The sequence below is a fragment of the Lepidothrix coronata genome, unplaced genomic scaffold (assembly GCF_001604755.1).
Source record: "Lepidothrix coronata isolate B3197 unplaced genomic scaffold, Lepidothrix_coronata-1.0 Scaffold1, whole genome shotgun sequence".
Lineage (NCBI taxonomy): Eukaryota > Metazoa > Chordata > Aves > Passeriformes > Pipridae > Lepidothrix > Lepidothrix coronata.
The window spans coordinates 16,823,410-16,844,292 of record NW_016690181.1 but is presented as its reverse complement, the minus strand read 5'-3'; the positions used below and the strand labels follow the sequence as shown (position 1 = coordinate 16,844,292).

The 20,883-nt window shown below is 42.6% G+C and overlaps 3 protein-coding genes across 10 annotated transcripts in view; all 3 read left to right on the top strand.

Annotated features, from left to right (window-relative positions):
- Window positions 1–10,420, top strand: part of ST5 (suppression of tumorigenicity 5) — a 172,761-nt gene extending 162,341 nt beyond the window's left edge. For all 8 annotated transcript variants that reach the window (XM_017810375.1, XM_017810392.1, XM_017810415.1 and 5 more), the window contains 6 exons: window positions 3,587–3,764; window positions 4,865–4,906; window positions 5,920–6,031; window positions 6,944–7,183; window positions 7,483–7,569; window positions 8,016–10,420. In XM_017810375.1, the coding sequence (XP_017665864.1) occupies window positions 3,587–3,764; window positions 4,865–4,906; window positions 5,920–6,031; window positions 6,944–7,183; window positions 7,483–7,569; window positions 8,016–8,050 (694 nt within the window). In that variant the 3' untranslated portion in view covers window positions 8,051–10,420. The remainder of the gene's footprint in view (window positions 1–3,586; window positions 3,765–4,864; window positions 4,907–5,919; window positions 6,032–6,943; window positions 7,184–7,482; window positions 7,570–8,015) is intronic.
- A 454-nt stretch (window positions 10,421–10,874) lies between these two features.
- RPL27A (ribosomal protein L27a) lies at window positions 10,875–14,095 on the top strand. Its single transcript, XM_017810429.1, has 5 exons — window positions 10,875–10,946; window positions 11,234–11,297; window positions 11,746–11,821; window positions 12,625–12,799; window positions 13,907–14,095. Exons 1-5 carry the CDS (start codon window positions 10,944–10,946, stop codon window positions 14,033–14,035), a joined length of 447 nt encoding a protein of 148 aa, XP_017665918.1. The 5' UTR covers window positions 10,875–10,943; the 3' UTR covers window positions 14,036–14,095.
- Window positions 14,096–19,227: 5,132 nt separating this feature from the next.
- The window catches only part of TRIM66 (tripartite motif containing 66), a 52,229-nt gene continuing 50,573 nt past the window's right edge, over window positions 19,228–20,883 (top strand). Inside the window, exon 1 of the mRNA XM_017807122.1 lies at window positions 19,228–19,455. Within this exon, the coding sequence (XP_017662611.1) occupies window positions 19,236–19,455 (220 nt within the window). The 5' untranslated portion in view covers window positions 19,228–19,235. The remainder of the gene's footprint in view (window positions 19,456–20,883) is intronic.

Below are 20,883 nucleotides of genomic sequence, written 5' to 3'. Positions count from 1 at the left end.
GGGGGAAGTGGGAAGGAATATAACTGTTGGGTATTGTTATAAAGAAAAGAGAGTTATCAAGTGTATTTGTAGAATATTTCCATTGTGAGTAGCATGTGTAACTGAATATGGCTTTAACACCAACAGACAGCTGGTGACTTCTAGTAAGCAACAAGCCATGGTCCTCTGAAACAGGTACATCCAGCACTAACATCCACATTGGCAGCGCTCCCCACAGCCAGGGCAGTGTCCATTCACTGTCCAACAGTGGATAGTGTGTCTTTCTCAGAATATGGTAGTTGTGTTGTGATAAGATATGAATCTAGCCTGGGCTTGCATTTATTTGTTAGCTGGCTGACCCAGAAATTGCTAGTAGACATCCTCTGTTTCTGAAGGACAGTAAAGGTTCTTGTTAAGTCATTTTCTTTTTGAGATGGACCTAAACCATGTTCACAAGCAGTCCCCAAAATTCAGCTGAATCACAGTCATGCCTAAAATTCCTGTGTCTCAGCTTGTAGTCCGAGCTTGTGTCTCCAGAGCAAGGAAAAGTTTCTGTGTGCTGTCATGAGAAAATGATGTCGGAAAGAAAATAGCCCAGAGGAAGATAAAGCAACTTTGGGAAAGAAGTGATGCTACGTTTTGCCTGTAACATGATAAAAGATTTCTTCCAGAGAAATTTGTGATTAAGGATGTCTCAATAAGATTGTATAACCTCATATTACTATCTTCATTTGGAGAAGATCAAATACTGAAGGTTTTTTTAATCTAGTCAATAAAAGACATAGGGAGAACTAAAACCTTGGCAAATTCTAAGTAGATTGCCTGTGTTTTGAAATTAATTGAAATTGGGTGATTTTCTAGTAATTGTTCTCTAATTTTGCTTTGGCAGAGTGCAAATTATTGGGATAAGGCCAGGCTATTGGGGTGATGTGCACGACTCCAGCAGTGTTTCCCCTCTGAAGTGTGAGGTTTATGCTCCTTGTTAGAGTGTGACTCAAACAATGAGTTGGTTTCTTGTGCTCCTGTATAAAATTCCCTGCATATGGGTAATATAAGAAGTGTTTTCCAGTAGAACAACAGCTAGAACATTATGCAGCATTCCTGTAAAACTGCATGGAGCAAATGAAAAAGGCCACTCTCCAAAACAGCTCTCTGGATTACCAAAAATGCCCTAGAGTATTAAAAGTGAAAATATTTTGAAAATCTGACTTCTTTGACTATTCTGTTGCTTTAAGGTGTGTGAAGCACAGAAAGTAAAGAAAATAAATCATCTGACCTTACTGCTTATTTCTCATAAACAAGAATAGTGGGATAACGTGTGGGCTGCACATTTGGAAAGGAAAAACTGGAGCAGACTTGGTTTCCCAGGGTAGGGTTTTCTTTTTTAGTTTACTAAACATGCCTCTCATTAATAACATTCTTTAAAAGAATCTGAACCGTATTTTAGAGATTTAAACTGGGGGGGGGTCCCTCACATCCGTCATCTCTGAGTTTTACCTTACAGAATGCAAAAACCTCACACTGCAGTGAAAGGTGTGTCCTTTCTAAATACGAATCTTTCCAGCTACGGAAGACACTCAGGGACTTTGTACAAGCAGGAGTTTGGTAACAGCGTGTGGGACTCCCTCTGCCCTCTGTGGGAGCAGTGTCCGGGAGGGAGGGTGGGCAGCAGGACATTCTGGGGACTGAAAGTTCAGAGGGAGTGTTTCATGGGGATGAGATGTCTCACAGGGAAAGATCTTCTGAGGCTGAATTTGAAAAACTGTGTGCAGAGTCTTAAAATGCAGAGGCTGAGGTGCTGACAAGAGCAATGGTGTGATTGTCGGGGATGCTGGCAGGGCAGAGCAGGACACCCTCCACCGTGGCCGCTCGCTGCATTCTGCTGCTGCCTTGACACAGCCAGCACCCGGGAAAGCTCTGGAAGAGAAACCAGTGTCCTGGGCCGGAGCCTGAAGTCTCCCCTAGCGTGGGAATAGCACGCACAAGAGGATGCAGGGGCTGATTTACGTCACAGCACCGTGTGTAAAACAACAAGTTACAAAAGGGCATTTTATAGGAAGGAAAAAAATACCAACTGAACATCAGAAGAATGTTTGTCTTCCTGCTTTTAGCTTAGCATGGCTCTTTTTTTAGTTGCGCAGCTAAGATGACTGAATTTGTAGTAGCTGAAAATGCCAGAGAGTCATTAAAGTGATCTTGAGAAAGTGCTGGGAGTCTGTACCATGTTCCACAGCTCTTCTGAAACCCACCGCTGTGCTCGCCATGGCAGACGCTCAAGAGCAAAGTATGAGGCAGTGTGTTTTTACATAGCATTGTTTTTTTATTAAGCACTGTTGCCTGCTATATAAAAAAACCCAACAAAACACCCAAATTAGAGAAATGCATCATTTTAAAAGAACCCTCTGTCAGGCAACATATGTTATAAAACCATGCTGTGACTGTTAGATCTTGAAGGAAATGTCAATTAAAACCAACCCGACAGATTATTTGCAGTAAAAGACAGCCATTTGTTCTTCCCCAACCTTTTCTCTCTTTGTCCTCTAATTATCACTTTTCTTATTCTGCAAATTTCAAAGGTTAATCACAGACAAGAACAAACAGGTGAAACCTTTCTTCTGGCCTTGGAATAATCCACAACTAAAAATGCTCATGAAGGTTATTCCAGTGGAGGTCTGATGCCACCTAAAGCCTCCACCAAGTCTTGCAACAGAAGAAATCTGCACCTCTCCCCAGCATTCTCAAGCAGTAACAGCTCTGAAGTTATTATTTATAGTTCTTTGTGGCTACATTAAGCACAGCAGAAGTTTGCAGTGTGAGAAAATTAGTTCAGTCATGCTAGGCTGGGTAATAATCCAAACTTCTGTCACCTCAGCCTGTGAGAAGCAGACATTGTAACTCAGTCCAAAATTAAAGCTCTGATAGGGAGAGGCTGTCTTTATTCCCCTGATACTAAAACTAACTTGGTAATGACATTCCTTTATTTTTAACATTTGGAAACCATGTCACTGTAAAAGGGAATCAAATTGAGTAGATGGAAAGACAACATGTGCAAGACATTTTCCATGATAATTTCAAGCCTTAATGTTCAGTGGATACCAATGTGTATGTTAGAGTACTCTGCTGATCAGGGTCAATACCTATATCACTGAAGTCAGTTAATAAGCCTTTTAAAATGTATTATAATAAAAATATGCTGTTGTCACAAAGATATACAAACTTTGAGATATGTGTTGCTTTTACCAGATTTACTTCAGAATAAGTATTGATAGGGGTTTCTTGCATCTGATTAGTAGAGTTTTTCTTTAGGATTTTTTTTCAATTTTATTTTATTTTTCATTTTCCCTTGTTCATGCATTAGTGCTCAGCATAAGAACATCACTATAATGCGTTTAACTACTGACTTGGTCATAACAGCCAATATCTGAAGTTGCTTTTGGATTTTAAGCATCATTCAAAGTGCATGCATGGAAGGAGACTGGGGCTGTCTGAAGTCACAAGCGACAGAAGCGCCTTGGGCACTTGTACTTCAACACATTGAGTTTATCAGCAAGTGGTAGCTGTTCTGAACTGAGAATCTCTGCTAATCTGGTTGTTCCTCTTTCTCCAGCACCCTGTCGAGCTGCTCACATGCCGTGGTGGCCCTGCTCTACCCCTTCTCCTGGCAGCACACCTTCATTCCTGTTCTGCCCTCATCCATGATTGACATCGTGTGCTGCCCTACCCCCTTCCTGGTGGGACTGCTCTCCAGCTCTTTGCCCAAACTCAAGGACCTGCCTGTAGAGGAGGTAGGAGCTGGCACCAGAATTGTTTGCCCTGAGTAAAGCTGGCCTCACCCTGGAGAGGTTCTGCCATTCACACATAAATCCTCACGTTTAATTTTTAACCTGCCTCTTTGCTTCTTCTCTGCCTAATTCTCATGGGCAACTGCCTCTTGGTAAAACACAGTAGTAGGTTTATTCTTCTCTGTATTCTGCCCCTCTTCCCATATCTGGCACCTTGATAGAGAAAAGTGAGTGTTTACCTGGTTAACAAGTAAGTAGGGTGTAAAAATGCTGATTTGTTCTGGAAGAAGAAGAGGAAGCCACCTGCTATGACAGCTCTTAATGGTAATGGAAGTTGTGCATGAAGCCACAGCTCACACAGAAAACAAAACCTTTCAGAATTTGTTTTTTTAACTTCTAAGACTTTGTTAATACTATACTGGAAATCAAATAAGAGTTGCACTTCATCTGCTCTTTTGGTAAAATACCACAAAAACACTCAAGGGCACGCTCTTCTCTCTTACTCCTACTAGTTTTCTGGCATTTTTCTATGAAATTTTCTTTTCTTGTGCTTGCTTCTGAGGTTCTGTGTTCTTCTGACCCATGTAAATCTCTGCTCCCACTTTCCTAACTTTGCTAACTTTTTCCACTTTTCCTCCCACTTTCCTAACTTTGCTCTCCCACATCTTCCCAGCTCCATCTCTAGCTTTACTGCTTCATTATCAAGAATATTTCACACCCTTGTCCTTTAGAAGCCCTGCTGCCTCCAGTGACACTGTTTTTGTTAAACCCTTCTGAAACACTTTTCAACTGCATATTAACAAAAATTATTAGCAATAACTTGCTTTGATTTAAAAAAAAGGACCTGCCTAACCCTTTTAGCTTTTTGTACATGTTAACCTAGTATGAGACCTGTTGTATCTAACTATGCTAAATTAGACTTTCAGCTCTAAAGAAAACTTTCACACTCTTATTTTATAAAGCACACAGCCTCTTGTTTCACATTAGGAATTTGATTCATGTTGAGGCTTGGCACTGTTCGGATGGTCTTCTGCTATTAAAAGGCCATGACTGTTTTCTGCCTCCTCAGATATATCTCACTACAGCATTTTTTTTTTCTTTAGGCTTTGATGGTTAACTTGGGATCTGATCGATTCATCAGACAGGTAAAGTACAGCTCGAAATGTTGCCATGCAGTCTAGCAAGCTGTTTACTGCTGTAGCATGATTACGTTTCTTTGATCAGAGATATTTGGCAGGAATTGTGTGTACAAAGGGAAAGTGATTAGGAAAAAAAAAAAGTGTTCATTTTCTGTTTCATCTGGAAATAAGTACCTCTCAGGTATGCAAAAGGGACTTAGGCTATGACTGGCAGAAGGAATCCAGACCTGTATTAACAGTGGAAAGAAAACATCCAAAGATAACAACGCCACCTTAGCAAGAAAACTCACACTGTGGGAGGTGAAAAGCACAAAAATTGCAAAGAAGTTTCTGACTGAGAGAGGAGAGTAAAGAATAATTTATTGTGATGGGAAAAGCAGAAGCCTTGTAAAACAGGGAGATAAAGGATCACGATCATCTGATAGTCATGTGACCCTAAATAATTTCAAGAACAACAATCTGCAGGTTAGATGAGTAAACTTTCTTGTACGATTCCCTGGACGATATGGCTGGTGAATAGTGGCTGCACAGCTAAGATTCTTGTGTCGACTTGCTTTTGCTGAACAAGCATTAAATAAAATAAAGAGACCAAAAGAGGGAAAACCCAGAAAACAAGATATACTACAATATAGTAAAAACAACTGTCAAGAACCAAAGAAGCTGCCTAAACTAGAGCAGCTGTGTGTACACATAGCAAGGCTTCACATGATGTATATTTAGCTAAACACAATTATTTGGACTCTTTGTCATGTAAAGAGCCGATTCCAAGACTCTCTCTGTTTACCTGCTCTTTGGATTATCATTTCTGACTTTAATCTCATTAAGAGTGACAAGAAATTATGTTTAGAAGTATATGTTAGCTGCACATAGGTTTTCATTATTTATGTAGCCATGACAGTAGCAGATACAAATTTTTTTTTCACCTGAGTGAAAATAGTTCTGAATACTTCTGAAAGTATTTGCTGTAGTTTCTGCATAGATTAATGTAACCTAAGGATTTCCTTTCTTTCCTCTATCAGATGGATGATGAAGACACACTATTACCTAGGAAATTGCAAGCTGCTCTGGAGCAGGCTCTAGAGAGAAAGAATGAACTGATAAATCAGGATTCAGATAGTGATTCAGATGACGGTAAGTTCATCTGGAAACAGGGACTTGTATAAAACAAATATGTAGGTAGAATTGTGACTTTCTGTCCAGGAGAAAGAAAGATGGGACTTGAGTTCTCAAATACCTTTTGTGACAGCAAAAATAGTGAGCACACAGGGAATGAGACTGATAGCATCAACCCCCAGTAATACCAGCAATCTATTTTAATTTCTTTGTAAATGACATGGGCTCTCATGGGTCCCTCTGAACCTTTGCTCATACAGAGGTTTGCAGTTGACTTGTCCCTTGTTCAATCCAGATAACTCTACAGGCTTAGGGATGTGCTTGAGTTTGGAGTTGCTTTTGGCACTCGGTATTTTCAGGGGAGAGAAACAGGTACCACCAGAAAATAGTTTCAGTGCAAGATGGGTTGAATTGTCTCTGAAGGTTCATATTTCTCTCCAGCAATGATAAAAACAGCTCAGGCTCAATATAAATGCCTATGGTTAAAGGTATGAAACAGGCCCCTATTCAGTTTTTGAAATTTATTTCTACTCATCTGTATTACATATGTAAAACTGTTTTAACATCTCAGAAATTATGAAAACCCAAATTCTACAACATGCCCTTTTAGATCAGTCTTGATGTCGGCTTATTATCCTCAGGGATAAAACACCCATAAAAAGCTTAATTTTCTGAGTTGTTTCCTGAGGATTTGTAATTCTCATTGACTGTTGGTTATGGAACACCAATTATACACAGTGGCACTTGTGGTTATGAAGTTGTTGCCCTCTCCGATGTGCACCAGGTGTGCAGGGAGCCCCCGGTACAATTCCTGTCAGTTGTTAGCACAGCATCAATAAACCAAGAGATGCAGTACTGGCCCTGTGGGAATAATGCTGACAGCTCTGGTAGCAGCTGATTTTGGTGTCTTATTGCTGCCTTATTTTGCAGAATGTAACACCCTGAATGGATTAGTGTCTGAGGTTTTTATCCGATTCTTTGTGGAGACAGTTGGCCATTATTCCCTGTTCCTAACCCAGAATGAAAAAGGAGAGCGTGCCTTCCAAAGGGAGGCTTTCCGTAAATCTGTGGCCTCCAAGAGCATCCGCCGCTTCTTGGAAGTTTTCATGGAATCCCAAATGTTTACTGGCTTCATCCAGGACAGAGAGCTGAGGAAATGCAGGGCAAAAGGTAAGGGTGTGTTTCTCCCCCGCGGCGCGGGTGATGCCTTCTGCCGAGGTCCCGCAGCGAGCCACAACGTCTGCGCCCCTGCGCTCGCTGGGAAAACGGAAACGCGTCCCTGAAATAATGCCGGGCTAACCGGAAGGTCGATTTAAGCCGGGGCTGCCGGAGGCAGAGCCCGCACGGCCGGGACTGCCCAGGGCCGCCCGCCGGAGCTGCGCCGTGGGGACCGCGGGAGCCGGGACCGGGTGATGCGGGTGCAGCCGGGCACAGCTCACCCCGGCGCCCCTGTCTCCCCTCTGCCACAGGTCTCTTCGAGCAGAGGGTTGAACAGTATTTGGAAGAGCTTCCGGACACGGAACAAAGTGGAGTGAACAAGTTCCTGCGAGGCCTTGGTGAGGAAAATGTTTAGAAGTATTTCTGAAATTAATGTTAGTGCTTGTGGTTATTTTTTTTTTCTGTTTTGTTTTGTTTGTTTGTTTTTTTAAATTTAAAAAAACCTTACCTGAGGTAAAATCAGATAAGCAGCTGCAATGTGATAGGAAATATTAAAAAGAAAACAGTGAAAACATAGTTAAAGATGGCAAAACCAGATTTAATTATGAGCCTTGTTAACACTTTCATTTTCATTTTGGGGGTGGGGGAACCAAACTATAATGGAGGAGTAGAACAAGAAGGTGTCTGACCACTCAGCACTCTGTTAGTTGGCTGTCCCTGCTGGTGTTGATTCGAAGAGTTACCTTACAGGAATTACATTAAAAGTTAGACCCATCTGCTAGGTCGCTTTTGATTACCCTGGCTTTTTGGTACATGCGAGACACTGACGGTGTGCTTTCTTCAGGGAACAAAATGAAGTTCCTTCACAAGAAGAACTAATTCCTTTCTGCTGAAATACCAACCCAAAGACTATTTATGACACTGCGCGAGACACCTGCGGCGTTCCAGAGTTCGGAGCATGAGGAGAGCAGAGCGAGCTCTAAGTGATGACTGATGCTGTTGACAGTGTGCCACGTGATGGCTCCTTTATGTATTTAGATAGAATTTGTACATAATGTGCTGTAAGCTTTTTGTAACTGATTTTGTAATGAGCAAGAAAACTGTGGTAAATATTTGTATATTCCTGAGAATAACAGGTGCTTATTTTTGTTTCTTTAGTATGAATTGAGTTATGCTTGGTGCAAAAATGAATAGCTGATTTATGTGCAGCTGACTGTCTCAGCAGAACCACTGACTTCAAGGGATGTTTGTGAGAGAGCGACACTGATGCCTGAATACTGTGGGGTGAATGAGCTCGGGTACATGGGAGAGGTTGTACGAACGGGGGCCGCTTTCACGCGGCACAGTTGCTTGTTTGGTTGGGGTTTTTTCCCCTCTAATTAATTTTAAAGAAATAACAAAGCAACTTGATAATAAGGTACTTGGTTCACAATGCAAACTTTCCACTTGGTTTGAACTCTGGTCAGTAAACTCCTTGTAATCCATTCTGCACTAAGACTGCTAAACCTGAGGAGATCTCAGCTCTTTGACATACAAGCTGCAGCGAGTAGGTACAGTACATCCTTTCCTAATGTATGTATGTATGGTTTCTAATAAACTCTGTAAATATACCTGTTTGTTTATATTCATTGCAAACCTCTGCAGTTTCTGATGTTGAGCAGGTACAAACCCAGTAACTTTCCTGTGATTTTTTTTTTTTAAACGAATTTGTAATTAAAATGGTTATTATGAACCTGTCTTTTGGTAGGTTTGCTATTTCGTGATGTGTAGTTTGGGTTTTCTTCAATGTTTTTCACTGGTGCTAAGAGCAGGTGTCTTATATTGCTGTTTTGTTAATTTTATCCAAACAGAAGCATCTCTTAAAACATTTCTTTGATGGGGTAGCAGCAAATTCTTTTGTCATTGTATCATTGTATCATATATATATATTCAGGTTGCTTTTGTGCTACCTTGGGTAGATGATCAGAGTAGAATACGAGCAGCTTATAGCAGGCGGCCTTTGCCTGAATTTCTGATGAGCTGATCACCTACATTTCATGAGAGACTGCTTTTCTTTTACATTAATTGCAGTGTGTTTAGCTGATGTTTCCATGTCACTGAAGACAGGACAGGAATGGTTCAGCTTGCCATGGCTCCTGCACAGCTGTGAGTGCTGCTTAACTACCACATTCATCCTTGATCTGATAACAGAACTGTTGAGGTTCTGTAAGTCTCCCTGTAGTCTGAGGAAGAAAATATAAAATGCTTGAATATGTTTGCAAGTCTGACAGATAATGAAAATTAGCTAAAGCTTCTTACCTTTAAAGAAAACAAACCATAATGTGTTTTTCTTCATTTGCAGCGTGATTTCTGTAGTTAGACTGGCTTTGAGGCTTGCGCAATTCCAAACCTGTCAGTGGTTCTGGTTTGCTATCAGCCTCATAGAACAATATCGAGGGATTATTCACTAAAAAGGTGAAGCCGTTTCCTTTTTTAATTACCTCCCTCACACTCGTGTGTATACAAAAGCTTTTAAGTGGACATGAAATGTCTGTAAAATATCAGGTGCTTTTGATTCAATGGAAATGTCATCACAACCAATAATTTCCATTAGTTTTACTATATAATATGTTCTAAGTTCCAGAATGACTCCTAGATGTAAGTCTTCGGAGTGGAAGGAATAACGTCACTTGTACAGGTGGCTTCTGGCCTTTTTATAAACAACAGCTGCTAGTAAATGTATGGGGAAATACATATTCCTCTGAAGAAAATGATGGATAAAACATCATCAGGACATGCTGCAGAGTTGCTACAAAAGCAAGACAAAGCTGCAGAATGCTGACGTACAAGACTGTGATGCTGTAAAAGCCGTCTCCCATACCAAAGCTATTTTCCTCCATCTGCACTTTAAAAATTTAAGGAATTTAGATTTAAATTTTAAAAATTTAAATAAGTAAAAGATTAAATAAAAATTTTAAAATTTAAGGTTTTAAACATTTTATGATCCATCAACATGTTGTTCCTGATTTTGTAATGTTAATCAGAGGATAGAAATGGACATGGTGAGATCACGTTTCAAAAAATCTGTAGATCTTCTTGACCCTCAGACTATGGCTATATAAATCCCTGTGTTATTTGGAGGTCTGTGTTTGAAAGGGAAGGATGAATGAAAAAATAAGGAGTGTTCTCTTCTAAATTAGTTGCTGAAACTAATGGGTTTCCTCAGCATGGAACATTCCAAGTGCACTGCTTAACTGAGAAGGAAATCCTGAAAAAAACCCAAATCTATCAAGTCCTGTGTTTAAAACTGGTAAAGATCTGTTTAAAATCTTACAGTATAAAATCCATTAAAGAAACCCTCCAAAAATCCATGCTTAATCATAGAATATTTAATAGTTGGAGGGGACCCAAAAGGATCACCGGGCACTCTTAAGGGAATGGCCCATACAGGGTTCGAGAACACAGTAACACTCCTCAGGCATCACTAGTACTCTAGTGTGGCAAATAACTGTGTTTAATACATAGTGTTTATTTTCCCGTTGTTATGGGTGTTTAATAAAGTGACCCAGCTTGCAAATTTTCCACAGTTCTGCTCAAATTCCAGCTTTTCCTGTGGATCGCAGCAGGAATTTCGAGATCAGCCAGCCTGCTGTTCCTGCCCCCTAAGCTCAGCTCCCGACGCGTCAGCCTCAGCGAAGCCTCGCGAGAGTTCAGCCCCGCCCACCCGCCCGCCGCGCTTTTTTCCGCTCTCGCGAGAACCGCGCCCTTTCTCTTCCTCGCGCACGCCGACAAGATGGTGGGAGCTGCTGCGGGGCCGGGATGGGATGGGATGGAATGGAATGGAATGGAATGGAGGGCTCCGCGGCCGTTGCTCCCGCAGAGGGACATGGCTGAGGAGTACTGGAGGGTGGCGGGGAGGCGCGTCTCCGAGCCCGCGGCGGGGCAGAGCGGTGTGGGGAGGCTGGCCCGCCATGGCGTGTGGCTGCGCGCCCGCCGTGGGGCTGCGGCCTCGGGGTGCGGCGGGTGGTTCTGCTGCCTCTCGCTGCCCGCCGCGCTCACAGCTTCTCTCCCGCTTTCCTGCAGCCTTCCAGGCTAAGGAAGACCCGGAAGCTGAGAGGGCACGTCAGCCACGGGCACGGCCGCGTGGGTGAGTGGAGGGGAGGCCGCGGGTGGGCTGGGGCGCCTCGGCGGGAGCGTCCCTGTCGGCTGAGGGCTCCCTGGCGCTGAGGGGAGGCTGCTGTGCCTCACGGGTCGCAGGAAAAGGCGGCCGTGGGTGCAGAGGCCCGCTGGGCTGTGGGAAGTAGCGAGTAGTTCCGAAGGCCGCAGCGTGCGGGGGTCGGTGCCGCAGTGATGGGCCGATCGGAAGCCTTGCACATCTGTAACTAAAGTAGGGCTCAGGCGATCAGTACTGGTCGTGCGACATTGTAATATTACAGGGCAGTGCTGTCTGCCTTCTGATTCTTTGGCCGTTCACACCTTGTCACACAACAAGGTGGAATAATTAATTAAATTAGTTTAAATTGACACTTAACGTACCTTTAAGCCCAAGTATTATATGTAACGTTAGTGTAACAAACTTAAATTTTTCTTTTTAGGGAAACACAGGAAGCATCCAGGAGGACGTGGTAATGCTGGTGGTATGCACCATCACAGGATTAACTTTGATAAATAGTAAGTGAACATTTTAAATGAGTAGTAGCAACGTGTGTGTTCCTGAAGTAGACACAACTAACTTTTATTTGTGAATAAAGAAAATTTTCTGCAATCCTGTGTGCTTTTTACTCTTAACGTGAAGTGTGGCATTATAGCTGCAGTCAACTCACGTCCCCATTTACCCTAAAATCAAAGGCTTTTTCACTTAAACAAGGTGTCTTTTAAGAGTTCGGTGCTGCATTTGGTAAATTTGACCTGACTTGCCGGTTAATAACTTGGTTCCTGCTTAACAATGCACACACAATAAACTTAAAATATTATATTAAATGTTAAATCCAAACTGCATCCTGTTAGCTGCATCCTCTAGGGTCAGGGATGTTGTCCTTACTCGTGACCGAGACTATAGAGTCACATCTGGGCACTGCCTGTTGTCCTGGTGTGCTGGAGTCCTCGGACAGTAAACACTAATCTATTCACTGGCTGTGCCCACTCCTGTCTCAGTCAGTCACCAGGTTAGTGACAGGAGCGCTGAAACTCTGCAGGCAGTGCAGCCCTCTCAGCATTCATGGAGTTGAGACTTCCCTAGAAATGCAGACTCCAGTGAGAGGGATGATGAAACACTTGAAGTAATTTTTTCTTGGTTTAGTTACTAATAATTATTACACCTAAATACTACACATACTAATATGAAAAAAAATGAAATGTGAAAATTTCGATTGCTTTAATCCAGTAAGGTGCTTGTTTGAGTGTTAATTTTGTAGTTCTGCTTGTTCAGGATGAATTAAAAATGTGATCTAATGTGGAATATGTTTCTTTCCCAGTCACCCTGGTTACTTTGGAAAAGTAGGCATGAGACACTATCACTTGAAGAGAAACCAAAAGTTCTGTCCTACTGTCAACCTGGATAAACTGTGGACGCTCGTCAGTGAACAGACCAGGCTTAATTATGCCAAAAATGAGGCTGGTCTGGCCCCGGTCATCGATGTAGTGCGCTCGGTGAGTTCCTGCTCAGACTCAGCCCTGTGATTTCTGGTCTCTTCATGTGTAACTGAGCTCTACCTTTCCAAGTAGGGAAATGGTGAGCTGCAACTAAATTCGAGTGCTTAAGTATTTGTGAGCTTCTTGAGACAGGTATCTTGGCATACAAGTAGTTACAGAGGCACTTATGGTGTTACATTTTTCCCTGTAAGAACTTTTTCTTACAGTTGTGTGTGACTGTGGGCATAGAGTTCCCTCCTTTGGGTAGATGGTGAAAGATTTCTCGTTTAAAATGTTACTGAAAGCATGTACAAAACCTGGCAGAACTGGTCTCATTCTCATAACATCACTTTTTCAATATCGAGACTAGAGTCACATCTCCACATGTTTGGTTGTCTTGGTGTGCTATAGTTCTCGGACATAAACACCTGCTCCTTATTCACTGGCTGTGATGTCCTGTATCGCAGTCAGCCACCGAATCAGGAACACTGAACTGCTCTGCCAGGTGGGGGTGTTCTGCCCCCCACATGAAGATACCTGTGTTGGCCAGTTAGGCTGCCACTTCTAACCAGCAGTGATTTCAACAGCTGTTTTATTAATGCACTTCATGTAATGATTGTCCTATTAATGTAAGGGACAGGAATGACATGAGAGGATTCCAGTGTTAGCAGCTATGGCTGTGAAAGCTTGACAAAGCTTCAGCTGTGCATTTCAGGTACGCAGAAGAGTCCTCTGCTCTGCTCAGAAGTACCTGGGTGTCCAACTGTTAAAGAGCACTGACCAGCAGTCATTGCATAGTAGGCAGTATTGGAAGTGCAACCAACTGCTCTTCCCAGAAAAATGTGGAAAGGTTGGTGACTTTAGAGTGTTTTTTGTATATGGAGTATTTGGGGAAGCATCATCCAGTTTCTAAATCACAGGAGAATTTCAGTTTACAGTTTGCACTTTCTTTCAGAACAAATGCAACCCCACTAGGTCATGCAGGGCATCTTTCTGTAGGTACTGAGTTGTCTGGATGAGGTCATGGTGATCACAGTTTTAGTTTTAACTGTTGAAAAACAGGTCTGAATGTAGAAGCCTGTAAACCAATTACAAACACTGATCTTTTTTTTTAAATCTTTCTAGGGCTACTACAAAGTCCTGGGCAAGGGGAAGCTGCCCAAGCAGCCCGTAATTGTGAAAGCAAAGTTCTTCAGTAGAAGAGCAGAGGAGAAGATCAAAGAAGTTGGTGGTGCCTGTGTGCTTGTGGCATAAAAGTTTTTGTTTTATTCAAATTTTTTGAATAAAAACAATTGGTAAAATGAACTGACATACTGAAGCTTGTTTTGTGTTTTCTTTTTCTGACTTGTCCAGACAGTGTTCACACTTGAGTCTTGCCTGCTTAGTTATTTGTGGTACTTTTTGATCAGTGGTTTGACTGTTTCTTGCTTTATTTTGAAATTGCCTGACTACGGTGTCCAGTACATGGCATGTACAAATACCTCATCTTTTTGTCTTTACAGGGTAGCAAAGTAGATTCTGTATTTGTGCTGCTCTTTGATTGGTGATCCTCTCTACAGCTGTCTGTGAAAAGGGGACTTGATGTGTTTGGCACTAATTAAATTTAGATGGCTTTTAGGGTAAAATTGACATGTGTTCCATTTATGAAACGGTTCATCTTAGCCAGTGGTACTGCTAGTTGTGCAGAACTATAACTTAAATGAACAGTTTGTAAAGTACTAAGGTAAGAGTGTGTGAACTGTCTCTCCCTGACTGATGGGACCACTGTTTCCTCATAGGTGATACTGTTCATCCACTGCCAAAGCAAAAACATTCCAGTTCTCAGAGGTGAGTTGCGTGGTACAGCAAACTAGGGAGTGCTGTTACTGCCTGGTATTGGTCACCTGGTTGCTGACCAGATCACAGAAGTGAGGCAAAGCTCGCTCGGCACTGACGTGCCCCGTGCACATACGACAACAGGCAGGTGACACCAGCTCACTTATATGCATAGTAGACACCACTCAATTCTTTGGTATTTAATGTCTTAATACTATGTCTTGCAATATTTTGTCATGCAAAATGTTCTTTGTGAGAGGCGGGCCAGCCCCACCAGCTCTGGTCTCTGCCCCACTGCAGGCCAGCTGGAAATTAAGTGTGGGGTTGGGATTTTGCACAGCTGAGCCTTGTCCCTGACACACCTACACTAAAGTCAGGGCAGGACTTCCTTGGCAGCTGCCTGTGCCGTGTGCCTACTCCTGCCATAACTGCCCAGAGGAAAAATTCAAACCTGGGGTTTGAGGCTGAGCTGTTAATCTGTCAAGCAGGAGTGGCTACCAGAGGCACTGTGATGGGGAAGGAGGTGATGTGCTGGAGGAGGCTGTCAATCACTGCTGTTGGGTGCATGCCCTCCCCTCACACTGCCTCGCCCTGGAGATAAAACTAGTGGAATTGCTCTTAATAACATTTCAAAGTGCTGTTATGAGCCTCCCGTAGCAACATCCACTTTTAATGGACTGAAGAAGATACAAAAAAAAATAAAAATCTGATTAAATAGAGAAAAATAATCACAGGAAATTGAAAGACCTTCTTAGAGAGTTCATCCCTCAAATATAGAAATTGTTAAGTTATAAGAGTGTATCATTACAAAATTCTCTTGTCTGAAATGCATTAACGCTTTGCTGGAAATTCCAGTCCTGAGATACCTGGATGGTTGCCATCAATTTGTTCTGGGATGGCTGTTGCCTTCCCAAGGCCATGACTGACCTTTTGATCCCAAGGCAGCCCCAGTGCAGTGCCTTTCCTTTGCCCTCCTCTGGGCTGACATACCCAAAGCACTTTGCTTCCCATTCCAGGTGTGACTGCCTGCCAGGTGCCTCCCCAGTTCTCCCAGTCTTCCTCTGTTTCTGTCCTGTGTCCTGCCTCATTATTCTCACCATACATCTCCAAATGTAATGAAGTTTATTTTCTTTGTAGTCACTGCTGCTGAACTTGGTGTTTCCCATCAGTGTAGCCAAGTCACTGCTAATCATAGACCCATAGAATAATTTGGGTTGGAAAAAACCTGAGATCATCGAGTCAAGCTGTTAACCAAGTACTGCCAAATCTACCACTAAACCATGTCCCTAAGTGCCACATCTACACAACTTTTAAATACCTCCAGGGATGGTGACTTGAGCAGCCTGTTCCAATGCTTGACAACCCTTTCAGTGAAGAAATGTTTCCTGATATCCCATCTAAACCTCCCCTGGCACAACTTGAGGCTGTATCCTCATGTTGTATCTCTTGTTGGGAGAGGAGGCCGACCCCCACCTTGCTACAGCCTTCTTTCAGGTAGTTGTAGAGAGCGATAAGGTCTCCCCTGAGCCGTCCCCAGCTCCCTCATCTGCTCCTCATCAGACTTGTGCTCCAGACCCTTGCCCATCTCCATTGCCCTTCTCTGGACTCACTCCAGAACCTCAATATTTTTCTTGTAGTGAGGGTCTGAGAACTGGACATGGTATTAGAAGTGTGGGATCACCACTGCTGAGTACAGGGGGACAATCACTTCCCTAGTCCTGCTGGCCACTCTATTTCTGATCCAAGCCAGGATGTCATTGGCCTTGGTCACCTGGGCACACTGCTGGATCACGTTCTGCTGCTGTCAAACAGCACCTCCAGGTCTTTTTCCACTTGGCCCCTTTCCAGCCACTGTGTCCCCAGCCTGCAGCGCTGCCTGGGGTTGTTGTGACCCAAGTGCAGGACCCGGCACTTGGCCTTATTGAACCTCAGGGACTTGGTCTCGGCCCATTGATTCAGCTTGTCCAGATCCCTCTGCAGAGCCTTCCTGCCTCCAGCTGATCAACACTCCTGCCCAGCTTGGTATCATTTGCAAACTGACTGAGGGTACCCTCGGTCCTTTTGTCCAAATCATTCATAAAGAAATTAAACAGGACTGGCCCCAGTACTGAGCCCCGGGGAACACCACTGGTGACTGGCTGCCAGCTGGATGTAACTCCATCCACCACCACTCTCTGAGCCCAAACATCCAACCAGTTCCTAATCTAGCCAAGAGTACACCCATCCAAGCTATGTGCAGCTATTTTCTCCAGGAGAAGGCTTGGGGAAATGGTGTCAAAGACTTTACTGAAGCTTAGGTAGACAACTGCCACAACCTTTCCCTCATCCACTAAGTGTGTTGTCTTGTCATAGAAGGAGATCAAGTCAGTTAAGCAGGACCAGCCTTTCATAAACCCATGCTGACTGGTCTGATCCCCTGGTTATTGCACAAGTGCCACAAGATGGTACTTAAGACAATCTGCTCCATGGCCTTCCCCAGCACCAAGGTCAGGCTGACAGGCCTGTAGTTCCCTGGATCTACTTTCTGGCCCTTCTTATAGCTGGGTGTCACAATTGCTGACCTCCAGTGAACTAGGACCCTTCCCCCCTCTCTCCCTCTCCCCCCCCAGTTAGCCAGGACTGCTGATAAATGACTGGAAGTGGCTCAGTGAGCACTTCCACCAGCTCCCTCAGTACAGTTGGGTGGATTCCATCTAGCTCCATAGACCTGTGTGTGTAGCAGGTCACTGACCATTTCCTCTTGGCTTACAGAGGTTTCACTCTGCTCCCCATCCCTGTCTTTCAGCTTAGGGGCTGGGTACTCAGAGAACAACTAGTCTTACCACTAAAGACCAAGGCAAAGAAGACATTAAGTACCTCAGCCTCCTCTTCCTCCATCTGCCAGACTACTAATTTGCATACCTGTCTCAGCACAAAATTTTAAACACTTTTATCACTCTCTTCCCTCTCCTGCCAAAAAAACTTACACATAGTTTTGTATGTTATGCAAAAAGCATATATTAAAATGTAGGGTAACCTGCTTCTGCTCCTCCAGCCACAGGTTCGGCCTTTACAGTGACACAGTGTTTCCCAGTATCAGGCTTTGTTTGCACTGATTCTCTGTGCAGGGATGCTTTGGTCCCGGGCTGTGGTTTCTTTGTCTAAACAATGCGGTAGTCTAAGACCTCAGCTTCCTACTGCAGAAATGACATGTTTTTGTGGGTGCTGGTTTGTCTTCTTAGCAACAGCACTTGCAAGAAACAACAGAGATGGAGTGAGCTGAGAGGCTGTGCTGCTCTAGGGACATTTGCCTCTGAAAGATGAAGATGCATTGTGAAAAGTAAGTTTGTGTAATAAGCACTGATATAATGTTAGTTAAATCATAGGTACAATTGTCAATTCTGTTCACAGATCATTTCTAAAGGGACCTCTACTTTTGAAAATAGAATCTTAAGTTTTAGTGGTAGGTTTGAGTTTGTCTAAGTAATTTGTCAGTCAAGTCGGTGGATATCTACCTAGAATAGGTCTTGGGTATGAAGTATGGTGCAGACTTTAACATAGGGTCCATTTTTTTCTCTAAAATATTCTAAATACCAATGACTTCAGGATGCAACACTTAAAAATTGCCTGGTTGTGAATTTCTGAGACTCTCATAAATTTTTTGTATTGTAGAAAAAAAAAACCCAAAACAAAACAGAGCCACTTACTAACTATTTCCACTGGAATCTCCCACAAGACAGATTCCTTCAAGGGAATAGGTGGCCCTAAGATTAGAGCTGCTGCTTTTCTGTGCTGGGGAAATCTGGATATTGTAGCTTCAGTTACATACTGCTGATAGCAGGGCCACCATGTCAGGGCTATTGGTCCCAGGAGGCTAGCTCAGATAGAAGGGTGACTCCGAGGAGATGAGACCTTATTTGCTTTTTCTCCTCTGATGCAACTTGCAGAAGTCACCCTTTGCAGGTGGTGTCTGATCAACATCTCTCACAATCTCAAAACAGAGGATGAAACATGAACTGCAAAACTCTCAGTTGACCTTGGGGAGCTTAGGTTGGCAGGAGGAACACTGTCCTGCCTGTGGAAAGCTTAGGTTTTGTTTATAATCTGATCTGTGGTCATCTTGATAGTCAAAATTTGATTACTGTGAAGTGCATTTTCTATAAAGAAGACTGGCAGAAGATGCTGTACATTTTCCAAGACAGCTTTCTAACATGACGGGTGTGTGATCAGCTATGGTTATTATTTGCTTTACCTGAAAACTGTAAAATATTGAAGTGAAATTGTAAAAATAGTCAGAGAATATCGTCATCTTTATTGCACAGTTTCAGTGCTTCTAACAGGAAATGTACAGTGTGTGATAATTCAGCCCTGTAGCAGCTTTGTAAGTAGATCAATAGAACAGATTAGTTCAGTTTTTACAGAAGTAGCAAATACTAGAGAGATAGTGGGGTCATGGTTTGTAAACCTTAAACCACACTTTCCTGCACAACAATCTGCAAAGATATTGTTTTCTGTAAAGCAGGTATGTGATTTTCAGCAGAAAGGAACTTCTTTTTTGCACGAGGGCTAAATAAATGTTGTTTGTTTGGTTGTTCATCCCGCTGTTGCCTTCTAGTTTGCGCTTGAGTGATCAAGTGTTTTGTGAAGTGAAGGGCTTGTCATGAGCCATTTTGTGACTCTTCATGTTTTCGATGTCAGACTGGAGCCAACAGAAATGGAGACCCTGGATCTGCTGAGGAACTGTTTGGTGTGCAAGTGGGACCTGAGGAGGAGAGACCCCAGAATGCTACCTTGCCTTCATTCCTTCTGTAAGGACTGTCTTCCGGATTTGATTCAAGGATACAGCTATATTCCCACTCAGTATGAAGTTCTGTATGAAGGTAATATTTAAGGATCTCTGGCTTGTGCTCTTTGCATTACAGTATTATAAAAATAGGTGGATTAAGAAGTACTTTTTTAAGCCTATTCTTCTAGGCACTACTTTGATAAATTAGGAGAGTCAAGATTTGTATGAGCAGAGAGTGGATTGAGAATAAGCCTTCTTCATTATTTTTGTCATCCACCAGCAGTGTTTTGAATAGAAATGACAGAGTTAGACAACATTTAACATTTTTCAGCATGGGCCAGGTTTCAGTTATCAAGTGTGTCATTATGACTATTTTGTTTTCTTAGCTTAATAAATGAATAAATGCTGCAAGATAGTTTCCAAGCTGCATCTGTTTGCAATCTTTTTAACTTGTTGGACATTTCTATGGTACTGGTGGTAGTGACAGCTTTGTTCTTCCCTCACTCCCACCTCAGTGTCTCCCCAATAACAACACCAAAACATCCGGTTCTCTGTTTCTATTAGAGGTCATAATAATTGTTATTAGAATATGTGTATTCTGGTGTGCTGAAACTCTTCCTTTTATCTCCTTTGTAAATGTGGTTTCTCTCTACCTGCACACTTGTGGCTGTAGCTCACCCTAACAAGCTGAGTAAACTCATGAGGACGAGAAGCATTTTGTGGCTGTGCCTTTTGAAATCCTGAAGTTATTAGTACAGTTTTTGGTAGTGATGTTAAGAGAAAATATGTAACTTCTTTTGAATTAAAACTCCTATGACATAATACAGTAATTTTAACTGAATGAGTCTTAACTGCTGTGGGAAAGCATTCCAGACTCATTACTAATTTGTAAGAAGAGCAAAGGCATAGAGGTTACTTGTATTTTCACAGGCTTTGAACTTTAGTTGAGTAAGGGGCATCATTTATTATCTTTTCCACAGCAGATTTTAGAAACATGTAGGAAGAGAAGATACCATCACCTCAGGGAAGGTATGGTAATCAGAATTGATGAGATAACACAATCATTTAGACTAGTTCAGGTTTGAGAACAAATGGAAACAGTTGAAGAGATCACTGCTGAAAGGTTAGCAAAACACAAAACTAAAGGAGAAGGGCTGTTCATGTTTAGGTTACAGATAGAAAAAGATATGAAGGTAGGAGAAGAAGACAAAGGCAACAAAGAAGTCATTTCAAGTAATGTCCCCTTAAAATTTTTAATGCTCAGTCATAGTATGCTTAAAGTCTGAGGGACCTACTCAATAAAAAAATGCTGTTGAAACAAGCACTCATTACTTTTTATGTATTCTCATTTGACACTTAAGCCATTCCTCTCTCCTTTTAGTTTCTGTTTGCCAAGTGGAAAAGTGAACTTCCACCACTTGGTGATCTTGGATAAAGTACAGCTGAAGGTTCCCATGAGTTGTGAAAATATTAGATATTTCTTCAAGCTGGATCAGGAATCCATGTAGATCAGGAATTCTTT

Bases quoted from the DNA above. Each gene is read 5' to 3' on its own strand.
- RPL27A (XM_017810429.1), top strand. The intron at 11,298-11,745 runs GTGAGTGGAGGG...TTTTCTTTTTAG, and splicing joins CCACGGGCACGGCCGCGTGG to GGAAACACAGGAAGCATCCA. The intron at 12,800-13,906 runs GTGAGTTCCTGC...AAATCTTTCTAG, and splicing joins TCATCGATGTAGTGCGCTCG to GGCTACTACAAAGTCCTGGG.